The sequence below is a fragment of the Triturus cristatus genome, chromosome 4_1 (assembly GCF_964204655.1).
Source record: "Triturus cristatus chromosome 4_1, aTriCri1.1, whole genome shotgun sequence".
In the NCBI taxonomy this organism is placed as follows: domain Eukaryota; kingdom Metazoa; phylum Chordata; class Amphibia; order Caudata; family Salamandridae; genus Triturus; species Triturus cristatus.
This window is the reverse complement of record NC_140585.1, coordinates 41,566,550-41,583,113: the sequence shown is the minus strand read 5'-3', so window position 1 is coordinate 41,583,113 and position 16,564 is coordinate 41,566,550. Positions and strand designations below refer to the sequence as shown.

General features: G+C 49.8%; 1 protein-coding gene across 2 annotated transcripts in view; it reads right to left on the bottom strand.

Annotated features, from left to right (window-relative positions):
- VPS37C (VPS37C subunit of ESCRT-I) overlaps window positions 1–16,564 on the bottom strand; it is a 91,791-nt gene that overhangs the window by 9,741 nt on the left and 65,486 nt on the right. For both annotated transcript variants that reach the window (XM_085651457.1, XM_085651459.1), the window contains one exon: window positions 1,170–1,252. In XM_085651457.1, the coding sequence (XP_085507583.1) occupies window positions 1,170–1,252 (83 nt within the window). The remainder of the gene's footprint in view (window positions 1–1,169; window positions 1,253–16,564) is intronic.

Below are 16,564 nucleotides of genomic sequence, written 5' to 3'. Positions count from 1 at the left end.
TCACACTAGCCAGAGGTTGCATGTGTGACACCTGTAGAGAGGAGTAGTAATAAAGTTCTTAGAAGCTATTCCTTCACAGTTACTGACCAATGACGGAGTGACGTTGGCATTTGGTTATATGAGGACGTTCCTAGCATACATCAAGTGAACGGCTTGGTGTACCAGCCACAGAGCAACGGATTAGCGGAGAGGTGCAACAGATCACTGAAAGCAGCTTTGGAGCTGTGATTGTTTGGATGTGGGGACTGGAGGACAGTCATGAAGAGGTTAGCACGGCTTACAGCTTTAAATCAAATATGGCAATGGGAGCCACACCATATACATTGATGTGCAGAGAATTTTGTTCTGAGCTGAAACAAAGCTTGAAGTTTGTGTTAAGTGAATGGACACGCCCAAACAAAGAGAGTTTCAAGGTGGTTTGTAGTGATCTTGGACCTCGGGTCAAAATTAGTAACTTGTTTAGACCCAAGTTGGCACACAAAGGCTGATTCCAAGACAAGAAAAGAAATGTTGGAACTGCTTTATGGGAATCTATAGAACATGATGAATGTGGTGCAAGTGCCAGGATCCATTTTGAACAAGGTGGAAGGTTCAGGAATGCTGAAATGCGTCTCAGAAAGGCTAGCTTGTGGCCAACTCATGGGCATGAGAGACATCAAAAGAAACCAAAAAGATGCAGTTGTGGGGAAGAAACTGTGTGATCACATACTTTGGGAGGTACGTTTGTGTTATGCCATTATGTGAGGTAATGTTCATGCAGTGTACTTTATTCTAGTTTGTTTTCTTAGTTACGTTTGTTCCATGTGTAAGGGAATTAGGTTTAGCAGTCCACATGACGATGCTTGGTTTGACTGTATTTTCATTCTAGAATTCTGACACTATAGTGGTCTGGTTTTTCGGGGGAGAAGCTGCTGGCAGATGATGCTCTGTGTAAAAACTTTCCCTACCGCATTAAATAGTATTCAATCATTTCGCAGATAAATTCCTTTATTTCACACACCTACTCTAGCTGATTAAGTGCCTTGTCTCCATCCAGCACCCTTCTGACATGCTTATCATACTTTCTCTTTTACACTCTAAAGTAGTATAAAGGTTACAAGCAGCACACTATCAAACTCTAAATTAAGTAAATAAGGTGCACTTAAAAATCATCTCAATGCAAGACTCACATCAGACTCTTCTTCGAGGATTCGCAGTTGTTCTTGCAGAGTGGGCAGCATTAATTTGGGATCTACAGTGGCTGCAAATGAGTCTGTATGGAGAGAGATGAAGTGAGAGTAAGAGACAGACGGAGAATGGGCACTTCACCAAGCACTGGGCTTTTGCAAAAACCATTCAAGCAATAGAAAACCATAGTTTCTAGGTGGCGGATTCACACAGGGGCAACTAAAAGTCTGCATTATAATTAATGTAGCAGTTTCCTCAAGCAAACGGGTCACGACCCCAGTAGGGTCAACAGAACGGTAGTATTCATAAGCCACAATCTAATGAGCAAAAAAGTCAGAACCGTCACACACTTGGCACATTAATTAAATGTATGAGAAACTACATAACAGATACTGCAACCTCCATGACAAAGGAACAACCCCGAGATGCCATTGGGTACAGTAAGAGAGGCTGGCATTGTACTGAGACACTCAGAATGAAATCCCTGCTGTTTCACAAGACGCCCAGAACGTACCCTGCCGCTGGCATTCTAAGAGTTGCATCTGCCATCACACAGCATCTCTTGCCCTGTGAAATGCAGCTGGGGGTACCAAGGGATTGACATTTAAAGCCAAGGAGATGAGCATACTTCAGCCTATGCCACTGTCCACACTAGTCCGAGAATTGCATCAAAGTCGTGGAATCTGTGGTACTGATCCTGCTTCCGACCCACGCCAATAGTTTTGCGGTTTAAAGCTCCTCTAGATTCACATGCTGGGTTTTAACTATTGGTTGGGTCCAAACAGAACTTTGGTGTCCCTAAACCTACCCTAGTGCATACTCGCTCTTACCATACTTTTTTACGCCCTGCATGGTTTACGTTTTCAGTTATTTTTAAGTTCCATTATTCTTTCTTATTAACTTCAGTTTATGGATTTATCTTTTGAATTATCGGCTGGCGAGGTAAGAGGGATATGTGACTCTCGAGGAGCTGGAATAGGTTACTTGCTACTTGCCCTGTCAGCATCTGTTTGTGGCACGCAGTGCTGTAGATTCAGTAAGGTCTCTTTAAAACCCAGGAAGAATTTTGCTACAGAGTACAAAACCAGCAAACATAATATGAGGTTAAAGACTACATGGTGGGGAATTGCGGGGCTATGATCAAAACTCCTCCCACAGCTGATGTCCATAAGATGTTGTAGGGTGGGCCGGGAGTGGTCCCATTGGCATTCACTGTGAACCCTAAGCTTTGAAGGAGGCAGAACTGTGGCCTGGAAGTGAGACAGGCATTCTGGTCTGCTTGCACTCTTAATCAGCAAGTTTTCGAGGTAGGGAAAACAGTGCAGTCCCTTTCTCCTTAGGTGGACGGTCACCACCACTAAACACTTGAAGAAGACCCTCGAAGCCGTGGCGACGCTGAAGGAAGGCACTTTCAACTGCTAGTGTTACCTACTTGCCATAAAGCGGAGGTAGCGCCGATGTGCTGGACTGAATCGGGATGTGGAAGAAGGTGTTCTCTTTACACAGAGCGTGGCCATAAAGTCACTTCGCTACAGCAGGGGGGGGGGGGGGAGGGGGTGACATCCTGTAGGATAACTAGGTTGAAGTGTACCGACAGAATGGATCTGCTGGGAGGAAAAAGGTCGAGAAGTGGCCTGAGGGAATCCTCCAGGGAGTAGTACGGCTCCTTTCACCAGGAGCACCTGAACCTTCTCGTGAAGCAGCGGGAGATGTTCTGGGCTGAGGGTGTGGGTCTGGGTGAGGGGAATGTTTGGGGGGGGGGGGGGTGGCAAGAAGCTCCAGGCAGAAGGTCAGAGGTGATCTCCTTCCTATAGTGGAAAAATCCATCCAGTCTCCCCCAACAGATGCGTGATTGGGGGGGGATGCGTGGCAAGTTAGTCATTGAGGTAGAGGATCCCTTACTTGGGGGCACCTCTGCTTCTACCCTGAGAACTTTTCCCTTTAAAGGAGCCCCGTGTGAAACCTCTGCCACAGTGCCCCCTGCTGGTGATATCCCCGTTGCCTCCTCTTGTGGGACTTGGGAGGTTCTGGGGAAGCAGCTTTTGAGGCCCATCTGGACTGTTGCCAATGAAAGGAGCCCCTCTCCATTGCCTTGGTAGTCGGGGTCTTATTTTTTTCAAGCACTGTGTCAACCTGAGGTCCAAAGAAGTGCTCCCCATGGAATGACCGGTTGAGAGGATCTGTTGTCCCTCTGGCATAAAAATCAGACTCGTGAGCCAGGCGTGGCGAAGTAGGATACAGAATTATCAGTCTTCTGCCCGTGGTATCAGCAGTATCCAAAGCAGGCTAAATGATGGCACTGGAAAGGTTCTGCCTTCCTGAACCAGCTATTCCCCCTCGTTGAAGCTGGTCTGGGAGGTGCTTTAAGAGCTCACCCTTCTCCTCATTGTGGGCCCGGTCATACTTGGAAAGGCGGCCTAATAAACTGGTGACGCGCTAGAGCATGGCCACACCCACCGCTACTCTCTCTCACAGCATCGACCTTGCTATCCTTGTCAGGAGGCAGAACATCCCCGGTGGCCTAAGCTGGCGGGCTGTAGTGACCACCATGGAGTCAGGTAAGACATTTCATGTCTCGGCGCGGTGCCAATCAGCACTGGGTGGGTGATGTCCGTAAAAAAAGTGTTAGAAACACAAAACTACAGGTTACTTAGCTTCCGTAATGCACCCTTTGGGGGTATCTCTATTCAACTGCAGATATCTCACCTCTAGAATATTCCCAGGCGCTATACTGGATCTGGAGATCTTCATAGCAATCACTCCAACTCGCCACTGGGTGGCATCATCTGACTGCACAACAACCTCGCACCGCACCAGAAGTGAGAGTGGAACCAGTAGGCTCCACCCCTGCGAACTGATGTTCGCTTCTGTGTTGTTCTGCACTCCGCCACCTGTAATTTGAGTCGATCTAGGATCAGAGCGCAGAAATCTAACCTGAGAACCTTTAACAATGTGCATATGTCCACTCCACAAAACAGGGAAGGGTGTGGGGGGAGGCAAGCAATCTGTGGTTAGAGTATCCACCAAAAAGACGGTTATTGAGGGAAGTGGATCTGCTGACGGCTGCGTCTAACTGCAGATTGCACACTTGGATGTCCAAGCAGAATGTCCCAAAAGGTGGAGGGTGTGAGGAGTGCACTCAAACCCAAAGCCCAGCAGGACAGGGCGTGTAAAAGGCCTCAATCTGCAGAGCTAATTGTCAAGGCAGCAGTGTTTGATGACTACGTGCTCCAATGTCCATGTAGGAGTCGGATAGATTGACTCCCCTTGCAGCAGCTCGGGCTGCTTTAGCGGAATGGGCCACAACAGACTCCTGGTTGGCCAGAGCACAGCAGGTTTTAATATACCGCATGATCCGCCTCAGAGTCCTCTTCTGTACCGCTGTTAGACCCGTCAGCACTAGGGTGGTTTTACCCCAAACGTTTTGCCTTCCTCCTCCATTTTTTGCTGAACTCGTTTTTGCTGGCCTTAGGACGGCGCACAGTATCACTGCTAACCAGTGTTAAAGGCCATGTGCTCACTCCTTAAATGATGGTAACATTGGTTTATACCCAATTGGCATATTTAATTTACTTGTAAGTCCTTAGTAAAGTGGTACATGTACCCAAGGTGTGTAAATTGCAGCACTTATTGTGCCACCCATTTTAGTAGCCCTCTAAACATTGCCATCGCTGCCTGTCTGTGCAGTTTTAATAACTGCCATTTTGAACTGGCAAAATAAACCTTTTGAAACATACAAAAGATGATGAGGAGTGATTGCAATTTGTCTAACTAGTGGCAGCATCTCAACCCATTGTTTTTTTGCTCGCCATGCCACCTCAGCTTGGTCCCAGCCATATGCAAATCAGTCTCGACCCTACTCAAGAAATAGTCCAGCCCAAACTGCCAGGCCAATTTCGCCCTGAACCAAACATCTAACCAATAGAAGCTTCTCCCCACTTCAAAAGGTATAATTGGGTATAAATACTGGATCTCGGACATGACCACGTCAGTACGCTTCGGGGCCTGTAGATACTCTGCCAAGAAGGAATGCTAAGCTGCTGAGGGACATGCAACTCTGCTGCCATGCAAAACTACTGCCTTGCTGTGCTGACATGCGGCCCTTTTGCCTGGGTAAGAATGACTGGACCTGCATGACTCCAGAGTGACTCCAAGGGCTAGATGGCTGGCATTCTGACTTGAGCCTCAGGAACAGAAGGCTCCAACAACCTTGCTCTTGCACCTGGACTCAGCCATCTCAGAGTTTACCCTTCCAAGTGGTACCATCCCAGTCCTAGACCCTTGGAAGTGGGCCTAAGTTGCTCTACCAGCTTCTGTGGATCCAGTGGAACCGTCGCATCTCCTCTACTGCGTGGCGCAACAATGAGCAGAACCGGCATATCACCACCGCTGAGTGAATGGGAACCGCCGCAAAGACCCCCATCGCACCACAGTGAACTGTTGCATTGGAACCACCTGCTGCGTGATGCATCTTCAGTGCAGGCCCTCGCATCCCTCGTCAGTGGAAGCCTCGACAAGGACGACGGACTGCATCGCCCCAACTGCACGACGCATTCTCGATTACTGACTTCACATTTCAAGCCCTCGTCAGTGGGATCTTAGACATCGACACTGCAGCCTCACCGCATCCTAGAACAGACATCACTTCAGCTGCACTACACATCTTAGATGCCGATCCTCAAAATGCCAGGATTTAAGGTACTCTGTTCAGCGGGCCTAATTGGGTCTATGATGCCGGCGCGTGTTTTATCACAGTTGGCCTGAACTTGTGGCTTTGTCTTAGACCGGCGTGACTAGATATCCACAGCGGTCGCATTACGCCCTTTTGTGCTATTTTCATATTTTTCACAAAATTTGAATCTACCAATTGGATTTTTGTAATTTTGGTCTTGTTTTATTCATTACAAATTATTTTCTAACTCTATTGTGGGCTCCTTTTGTGGTGTACTGTCACTGTGTTACGGTTTGAAGCGCTTTACAAATACTTAGCACATTGCCTCCAAGTTAAGCCCGACTGCTCTGTGCCAAGATATCAGAGGGCTGAGCCCAGGTTAATTTAGGGTTTGCTTGTGGCTTCACCCTGAGCAGAATTGCAGTTGATGCTTGAGAAGGATTTCAACCCCTTCAACCAGTAACCCAATTTCTTACAACCGCCTTTTCCTTTCTGGCAAAGGCAAACTCCATGAACAGCGGACTGTCAACACTATACTCTGTGCTCTCGATTTAGAAGCTTAAGGCTCTCTTGAGATTGAGTTGAAGAAGCCTTTTCACCTCTTTTGAGGGTTGCAGTGAAGTGCAAAATGGCAATAAGATAGACTTACATGAAAGAGCAATGCCACTTGGAGGAAGAAAAGGTTGCGCAGATCGTCTTCACCAATTTATCAGGGACGAAAGTGAAGTACTTCAGAGCCTCTAGCTCACTGACAGCACACAGAAGTGATTGCAGTAAGGAAGACCAGCATAATGGTCAAGAGCTGCAAGGAAGAATAAAGTATAGGCTCGAACACCATGCAAATGAGAAATGCGGAAGACGTTAAGGCATCACTGAGAGATAATATAAACTGTTCCAGTAGAAACATTTGCGTTATGCCCTTTGGAAAACGCTTTACAGCAGGTGACTTAAAGTGAGAAGGTTAGTCTGGCAAACATTGAAAAAAAAAAGAGCTCAAAGGGACTGCATGCTACTTTTAACTGTGCCCACCAGAAAACCTTATTGGCTTTCTATGCCAAACTGCAAATCCTTGTTGACACCAAACAAAAACATCTGATAAGAGTACTGGATGGCAGAGCAAATACTAATGCTCAAAAGATCGGGCACTACACTTCTGCCCAACAGAGGGCCATCAAGATGGCCTGGGTCTTCTCTGTCCCATTTTTCTTCAGGATCCTTGGCATGCGAGCTGGTGGTGCGTACATGAAAACAAGGCCTGTGTCCGATCAGATATTAAATGAGTCTCCTGGTGGAAACTCCAGCGTTCAGTCTCAACACTGGGCATTCTCAGGTGTGGCAAAAGGTTCAAGCCAGGGAAAGTCCCACTGGTTGAAGAGGTCTTAAACCACCATGGGATGAAAACTCCATTTGTGATCCACCAGCTGATGTCTACTCAGTTCATGGGGTATGGCGCCCAGAGACCCAAACGAGTGATTCCTCGCAAGAAAACTGCCCTGTTGATCTAGCCACCTCCAAACGCGTAATATGTCCTGGAATAGGGTCAAAGTCCTCTCTCTACCCTGCTTGTTCAATTATGACAAGGCGGTCTGTGGAAACCTATACCAGCCTTAATGTAATGATCGGTAGGAAGTGGAGGAAAGTAGGGTCTGCTTTCATGGTTACTCCCACTTTTGCTGGTGTCATTATGTTTTTCTGACTAGTCTGATTGGGATCCTGCTAATCAGGACCCCAGTCTCAGTGCTTCTTCCCTAAATTGGATCATGGTGAGTACTTGTAGGAAGCTGGTATTCTGTTGCAATAACCTTCCACTTTTTGCCAGGCTACTAATGCACTTTGACTTGATGTGCCCTGGGACCGTGCCAATCAGGTTCTCAGGGCCTGTGTTCATTCCCAAAACTGTACCTAGTACCCCCAGTTGGCACCTCTGGTCACATGCCAGTCCCTTGTAAAAGGTACCATGGGTACCTAGGGCACTGTGGCCAGGGAGGCGCTTTAAGGGCTGCAGCACTTATTGTGCCACCCTTAGAGGCCCTGTACCTTTACACACCATGCCATTGCAGGCTTCGTGTTTTGGTGCAGAACAAAGTGAAGAGTCGACATGGCACACATCCCTGCGTGCCATGCCTACAGCCACTGCCCTGGCATAGATCAGTCACCCCTCTAGCTGGGTGCTCTATACCAGTGGTGAGGGTACAGGGCCCTGTACCCCTACAGTGTGTAAGCCAATTCGTAGACATTGTAAGTGCAGTAATGCCATTAAGAGTATATGGTGCTGGGAGTTTGTCAGTACGACCTCCACAACATCGTAATGGCTTTACTAAAAACGGGGAAGTTTGGTATCAAACTTCTCAGCACATTAAACAATGAAAATGCACTCAGAGGGCATCTTAGAGATGCCCCCTGAAAAACGACGAGCCTCTGGTGGGTTCCCTGACTGGTACACCCCAGCCTGCCAGCACGAGACATGTTTCTGGACCCCTGGGGTGGGAACCTGGTACGAAGGTACTGGGCATAGGTACACCAGGGGTCCCCCATGGGCTAAAGCATGTATTATGCCACCCATGGGAGACCACCCAAATTGTGACTACAAGCCGGCCATTGCAGCCTTTGTAAGCTGGCGCTAGCACCACTTACAACAGATATAAGTTTCCTTATATCTGAGGTCACTGCACTTAAAACCTATAACTTATCCCTAAGGCAGGCCTTTCAATCCTGAAATCAAGGTGCTCCGTTATAAGTGTGAGGGTGCCCCTGCAGGAGCAGGGCACCCTACAATCCACAGAGTCCATTCTCCTGGGTTGTAAGTGTATCAGCCATTACAATACATAGAGTGGCCATGTTTCATTACACGATGGATAACTCTCAACTGACTTTAACGAACCCTGGCATGTTTGGTATCAAACATGTTGGAATCATACCCAAACACCGTATACTGTGTTGGAGGTATGATCCCATGCACCGTAGGGCCCCTTGAGGAAGCCCTCAGTGCTCCTGGTACCAGTCTTCTAGACCCGGACAGCAAACTATGGTTGCTGCTGACCAGAGACACGATTCAGCCCTCCTGCTGCTGAGCCAAGCTCGAGCAGGGGGAAGGCAGGACAATAGGAGTCCTGTCACAGGGAGGTGTGACCACCTTCCAGACAGGACCTAGTGTACTGGGCCTGGGTGAGGGTGCTTGCCAGCGCCAACAGACTGCTTTGAAGGGCACATTTGGTGCACTCCTTGCACACTCCAGTTGGAACCAGTTTAGGGAGCCGTTGGCTCCCAATCTTGCGCGAAAATAGACAAAGGGCATGTCCAGCCCCACCTGTGGGAGGGGCTCCTGAATCGTCCCAACCATTTCCTTAGGATACTTAAGGTCTTACCTGTGGGTGGTTCCTTAGATTCACTGTGGGAAAAGATTCAGATAAGAAACCACTTCATCTTCAACAATCTGGGCACTTTGGGCTTCGCTGGACTTCGCTTTGAGAACCGAGACTGCAACTGGGAAGACTCCTGCTCCTCCTGGTCTCGTCATCCTGCCAGTCTTCTGCGTCGTCTGTGCCTGTCCTCCATACAGGTTCTTTTTCAGGCCTGTGGACATCCAAGACACCGGAAAGAATCTCACTTGGAGTGAAAGTCATCGCAACAAAGCGGACCGGTCTGCTGTTCCTGAGCTCCCACGGACTCCGAAAGGATCAGCAATACAGGTGGTGGTTCTGCAACTCCCTTGAGGACTGCACGGTCTTCACAGCACGTTTGAAGCCAGTATCCCTCGCTGGAGTAGTACCCTTGTGCACCTCGTCAACTTGCATTGCCAAGCCAAGGTTTGTTGAATCTCTCCTCCAGAGATCTTCGGGCTCCAAGAAGCTCCATCCTCAAGCATCTTCTACTACCACGATCTTTGTCCTCACCGCACCCTCTGCACCATGGGCCTTCATCATTGGTGAGCTGCTCGAAGTCCTCTTGCGACTCTTGTGCCTTCGGCCCGTGGGTCCTCTTGAGGGTCTTCTTTGGCTCCAGTGCACTCTCCTGCTTTTCTCGGGGCCTGCTCTGACTTACCTGCTTGTGGTGAGCCACTTGGATCTTGCTGGTCCTGACACTGCACCTTTTTCGTCTACTACATTTGTTGCCGTTGCCAAGGCTTTTTGGTGCTCCCAACTGACACCGACCCCCTGGCTCTCGACATTCTATGGAGGGACAGCTCGTGAACGTCTCCTGGTATTCCACAGCATTGCCTGGTCCACACAGCTGCAGCTCCAAGGTCACTGTCAACACCCCTGCATCTCCGACATCAGTAGGCGGTCGTCTTCTGTGCCTTGTCACTGCTGAGTGCATTGGACACTGTCCCCTCTGCTTTCCGGTACCTTTCATCTTGAATCCACCTTTGGGTTCCATTAGACTCTCACCTTCTTTGCTAGCAGCATATGCACTGAAGTCCACCATTGTGGTCTACAGCGGTTTACGTCACTTCACACCAGGAACACCGGCTTCCCGGGTGTAGTTATGCTGGTTCCCGGGGTATGTGGTTTTGTCAGGGTCCTCTAGGGAGGGTCCTTCTTAAAAACTGCAATCACGACTTACTCGTCGACTTGTATTGAGCATGTAGTTGTGTTCCCAATCTGCACACGGCCTCCGTGTGGTTCCTGGGTACTTACCTTGGGTGGTTCCTTGGGTTCCCGGCTCTTCAGCGCCTTCTGGGTCCAGTCTTGACTTAGATTGTGGTTTCACATTCCACTTTCTTAGTATATGGTTTGGCAATCCCCCTGGAGACCACTATGTATTTATGCTACTTACGTGCTGTGTATTGTGGTTATATCTCCTAGTAGGAGATACTGTAATGTGCTAGTGAGTGTTTATAATAAATACACATTTTTATAACTACACTGTGTGGTTCTTTTACACGATTAGTACTGGTAAAATAAGCTACTTTACACTCCCTTCTGGACTAAGCCTGAATTCTGCTCTCCACAGCTACCACTTAGAGAGCTTGCCATGGTTGTCTAAGACCACTAAAATCACCATAAGGGTTGTCTGGATTAGTGCAGGGTGCTTCACTTGAATACATGTGCATCATATACTAAGCCAGCATCCTACAGGAAGCCGTTCAAAGCTAGCTGTATGGCTCAAAGCTCCAACAGACTTATGTGGATTTTGTGCGGGAGACCATAGTCTTCTGATTTCCATCTCTTCAAGGTGACCCACCCCTACAAGGCAGAGATGATGCATCTGTCACTAATGTGATCTCTGGATTGGGTAAGGAGAGTGGCCAGCCACAAGTCAGGTTTGTGTCCGTTTACCATAACTGAAGATCCTGGCCAGTCTCCTCTGTGATACAGATAGGTTCACCTTCACTTTCTGCGTATTAGGGTAATGGGGCAGTAAGGCCTGCAGCGCCCTGACCCTTAAAAGTGTAGGTTTATTTGGGGTGTACAAAAAATGGCACAAGTTAACTTACTTATAGGACATAGTATATGACACCAGGAGAACCCAGGGTCTGTAATTTAAAAGGTCACATTACTTATTGAGCCACCACGAGTGTGACAAAGTAAAAGATGGTCTCTGTGAGAAGTTGGCCTGATATGTAGTGCTCACTATTCTAGTGATCACTGTGTATCATTCCAAACGACCCTTATTGATGATTGGTTGTAAGTCAACCTTATAGACCAGCTATCCTAGTAGCGTGGATACGAGCAGTCTTAGGCTAAACTCTAGAGGGCGTGTTAAGCCAGCTGTTTACCATCACATATACCCCTTGAACACCAAGTGAAAGGACTCCACACAAGTTGTTATGAAAATAAAAGGATATTTATTTATAACAAGACTACCCTGGCTCTTTATGAGTCAGGGAGCTAAGCACACTACAAAACTCTTAGGAAAATACTTCAGTTGCACAATTTACACAAATGCCCGAGGGGCACGAGAAACCATCTACACTAACAGTGAAATGCGAATGGTTAGAGTCTGGAGGTACTGATTCCGGAGTGTTCCGATCAGTGGGACTAAACGAAAAAGGAACTGGACACTTGTAGAGCGAACCTGCGATGGAGCACCGAGATGCTCGAGTTACCTAGCCCGGAGGCTGCGGCTGAGTGAAGTTCGGCAAGATGTCGGGAGTCCTCGTGTAGTCTCAGGAGCCTGAAAGAAGAAGTTGCTGGCAGGCGACCAGTGACGATGTTCAGAGCGATCCAAGCCTGGATCGGTGGTGAAGGAAACCTGAAAGCAGAGGGGACTCAGTTCTCAACCGCTAGCCAGCGATCGTGTGGGTACCAGGGGGGTACCGGCTGAAGTCACCTCGACCAGGTGAGTGGGTGACGTCGGACTCGGCTGTTCCTCGGACCAGGAGGCGCGGCGGCAACCAGGATGGAGGGCGAGCTGTCCCACGAAGGTGTCTGCTGTCGATGATGCTGGGCCCAGGAAGGGGCAGCGGATCTTGGCAGTGGCAACCCAAGCGGGGGAGTCCAGATGGCGTCGGGAGTGGACCAGGAGGGTCCGTGGTACTCCTCTGTTGAAGGGGAGCAAGAGCCAGTCTGGAGCAACCAGACCGGTGATGCAAATAATCTTGGAGCGTCGTGAAGAGGGCCACAAGCCGGTCGGCAAGTGGTCGGACAACGCTGGGAACAGCAAGAAGCGGAAGGGCCCCCACGCAGATCTCGTGGATGCTGGGGAGACAGACTTCGATGCTGGAGCTGCTCAGGGTTTTAGGGCTTCTCAAACCCTAGGTGCACTCACTCGAGGGTCCCTCGGTGGGCGTGCTAGATAAGCGTCGTGCAGGTTCTGAAGATAGCCGGTCCCGCAGGTCTCGTCACACCTACGACTCTCAGCTGGGCTGATGAGGTAGGTAAAAGGTCAGAGATGGCAGGGAACTCGGGTCTCGTCGAGCTGGGCAGTCTTGATCCGTAGGAGACGTACAGCAAACCGCAAGCGCTTAGGTGGTGCCTGCTGGCGCAGGGTGGCTACTCCTTAGCCACAAGGGAGAGTCTTCAGAAATAGTCAAGAGTTCCTTTCGTGGAAAGTGGTTCGTGATTCGGAGTTATCCGATTATCTGATTATCCAATTTGGGAAGGGGACTCGCTCCTACTTTTATTCTAAGAAAAGGGGCTGGCCCGTGACTAGGTTCTACCTATGGGTGGAGCCAGGAGGGGGGTGGTTACACCCCTATCCTTTGTCCGGCTTCGCGCCAGCTCAGGGGCTGGTGTGCCCCCGCAACTGGTTTGAGCCGGGCTATGCACAGTGAGCACCGGGGTGCCACTTGCAATCACCTTCCTTTCAGCCCTGCCTACCTGGGATACACAAACCCTGTCTGGGATGGTGCTAACACCGCCCTCGACAGGAAACCCTTTGTCCAAGCTCCCCTTGCTGGAAGGTCCCCCAGCAGCAGGAGGTCAGACTTGTGTCTGGTGGCAGCATCCATTTTGTGATGCTGAGGCTTGAGTCAACTTTAACCGGGGTTCAAGGTTACTTCCATGTCGTGTCCCTCTAAAAGGGGGGAATGCTAACCCCGTCGCCAGGACTGGCGAGGGGTTCGTATTCTCATTCGTATGACACCTTACTCGACATGTGTAGGTGATGTGATGCCAAAGTTAGCAAATAACCGCAAGGATTATAATGCATTAAAAGTAGTTGGCCCGCGTCACCATGGAACGGCTATTAGGACTTGGTTCCGCAAGCCGTCGACGGGCTCAGCTCGCGCCAGAGCACCGTCCCACATGATTCCCGGCACTCTGCCTTCAGGATTGATAAGGCCTGCTATAGGAGTGACTGATAGGAATCCATGTGTCCATTTTAGGGTTTAGGTGTAGGAATACTACACCTACAGCAACGGGTGATTACACCACGTGGCCCCAGCTGTCGTGCAGCCAGTTGTGTCAGATTTGGGCGGCCATTCCAGGGGTGGCATAATACATGCTTCAGCCCCTGGTAGGCCCTGGGTACACAGATGCCCTGGATACCTGTGGTATGCTGAGACAGGGACTGACAAGGCGGCCCAGTTCCAATTAGTGGATGCACCTAATGTACATGTGTGTTAATTTCGAGAGAGAACAGCTAGGCTGTGGGTCTGATTGGCAGGCCCACAGCCGGAGAAAGTCGTAAACCAATGAAGCAAAAGCAAAAAAATCTGGGTGATCATAGGATTGCAGACCCTACTCTCCTACATGACCCCCCCCCCAAACTTTGGGACAATAAGCTAACCTTGACCAGGTGAGTCTTCTTGCTCTAAGTGGAAATACCTGGAGAGCCCATCTGCATTGCCATGATCAGTGCCAGGTCTATGCTCCACTGTGAAGTCCATCCCCTGTAGGGAAATGGACCACCTAAGTAGTTTGGGGTTTTCACCCTTCATTTGATTTAGCCACAAGAGGGGCTTATGGTCGGTCTGAATCTTGAAGTGAGTGCCAAACAAGTATGGCCTCAACTTCTTCAGGGCCCAAACCACAGCAAAGGCCTCCCTCTCAATAGCTGACCAATTCTTCTCTCTGGGGGTCAGCCTCCTGCTAATAAAAGCTATGGGCTGGTCATGACCATCAAAATTCAGTTGCGATAGAACAGCTCCCACACCCAGCTCCGAAGCGTCTGTTTGGACAATGAATGGTTTGGAGTAGTCTGGACTCTTTAGGATAGGTGCTGTGCACATGGCCTGCTTTAGGTCATCGAATGCCTTCTGACAGCTTGCTGTCCACTGAACTTTTTTTGGCATCTTTCTACTTGTCAGGTCGTTTAGCGGGGTCACAATGGATCCATAATTTCTGACAAATTTCCGGTAATAACCAGTCAGGCCCAAGAAAGCTCGAACCTGAGTCTGGGTGGTTGGAGGAGCCCAGTCCTGGATGGCCTGTATTTTGCTCTCCAATGGTTGAACCTGGTCTCCACCTACAAGGTGGCCCAGGTATACAACCTGTGTCTGCCCTATCTGGCACTTGGTGGCCTTGATAGTGAGGCCTGCCTTCTGCAGGGCCTCTAACACTTTCCTCAGGTGGACCAGGTGATCCTCCCAGGTGGAGCTAAAGACAGCGATATCGTCCAGATACGCCGCACAGAAGTCGTCCAACCCAGTGAGAACTCGATTCACCAGCCTTTGGAAGGTGGCAGGTGCATTTTTCAAACCAAAGGGCATTACCACGAACTGATAATGCCCACCCGGGGTAGAAAATGCTGTTTTGGGCTTGGCCTCCTCAGCTAACCTGATTTGCCAATACCCAGCTGTCAGGTCAAACGTACTTAAGTAGTTGGCCGAGGCCAACCGGTCGATAAGTTCGTCTGCTCTTGGTATCGGGTGGGCGTCAGTCTTAGTGACCGCATTGAGGCCTCTGTAGTCCACGCAAAACCTCATCTCTTTCTTACCGCCCTGGGTGTGAGGTTTCGGCACGAGCACTACGGGACTAGCCCAGGGGCTGTCCGAGGGTTCAATGACTCCCAGCTCCAACATTTTCTGCACCTCTGTCTTGATGCAGTCTCTGACATGATCAGGTTGCCGATAGATTTTACTCTTTACGGGCAGACTGTCCCCAGTGTCGACCTCATGGGTACACCACTTGGTCTGACTGGGTGTCAGAGAGAACATATGTCGAAAGGATTGAAGAACCTGTTTACAATCCTCTTGTTGATGTCCAGAGAGGCTGCCGCAAAAGACAACACCATCTACTGATCCATCGTCAGGGTTCTGAGAGAGCAGGTCTGGGAGAGGGTCACTCTCCTCCTCCTGTCCCTCATCTGTGGCCATGAGCAAGCCCATGCCCTCCCTGTCGACATATGTCTTGAGCCTGTTTACATGGAGCACCCTGTGGGGGCTCCGGGGAGTTCCCAGGTCTACCAAGTAGGTGACCTCTCCCTTTTGCTCAATGATCGTGTGGGGCCCAGACCATTTGTCTTTGAGTGCTGCTGGGGCCACTGGCTCCAGCACCCACACCTTCTGTCCAGGCTGGTACACAGTCAGGACAGCCTTTTGGTCGTGCCAAGCTTTCTGTAATTCTTGGCTCGCCTCCAGGTTTTTAGACGCCTTTTCCATGTACTCCGCCATCCGCGAGCGGAGACCGAGCACATAGTCCACAATGTTTGATGCCGGCTTTCTGAGAGGTCTCTCCCATCCTTCCTTTACCAAACAAAGGGGTCCCCTTACAGGATGTCCGAACAGAAGCTCAAAAGGGCTGTAGCCAACCCCCTTCTGCGGGACCTCTCTGTAGGCGAACAAGAGGCAGGGTATCAGGACATCCCATCTCCGCCGAAGCTTTTCAGGTAGTCCGTGAATCATCCCTTTTAGGGTCCGGTTGAATCTCTCAACAAGCCCATTGCACTGTGGGTGATAGGGTGTGGTGAACTTGTAGTTGACACCACATTCCTTCCACATAGCAGTCAGATATCCCGACATGAAGTTTGCACCTCTGTCTGAGACGACCTCCTTAGGGAAGCCCACTCTGGAGAACACTCCAAGTAGGGCCCGTGCCACCACAGGTGCTGTAGTGGTCCTAAGGGGAATAGCTTCAGGATACCTGGTGGCGTGGTCCACCACCACCAGTATAAACTTGTGCCCTGATGCTGTCTGGGGTTCCATTGGTCCGACAATGTCGATCCCCACCCGTTCAAAGGGTACCCCCACCACTGGTAGTGGTATGAGGGGGGCCTTTGTCGTGCCACCTGACTTACCACTGGCTTGGCAAGTGACACAGGAGCGGCAAAACTCCTTCGTATCTTCGGACATGTGGGGCCAGTGAAAGTGTGGAACAATTCTGTCCCAAGTCTTATTCTGGC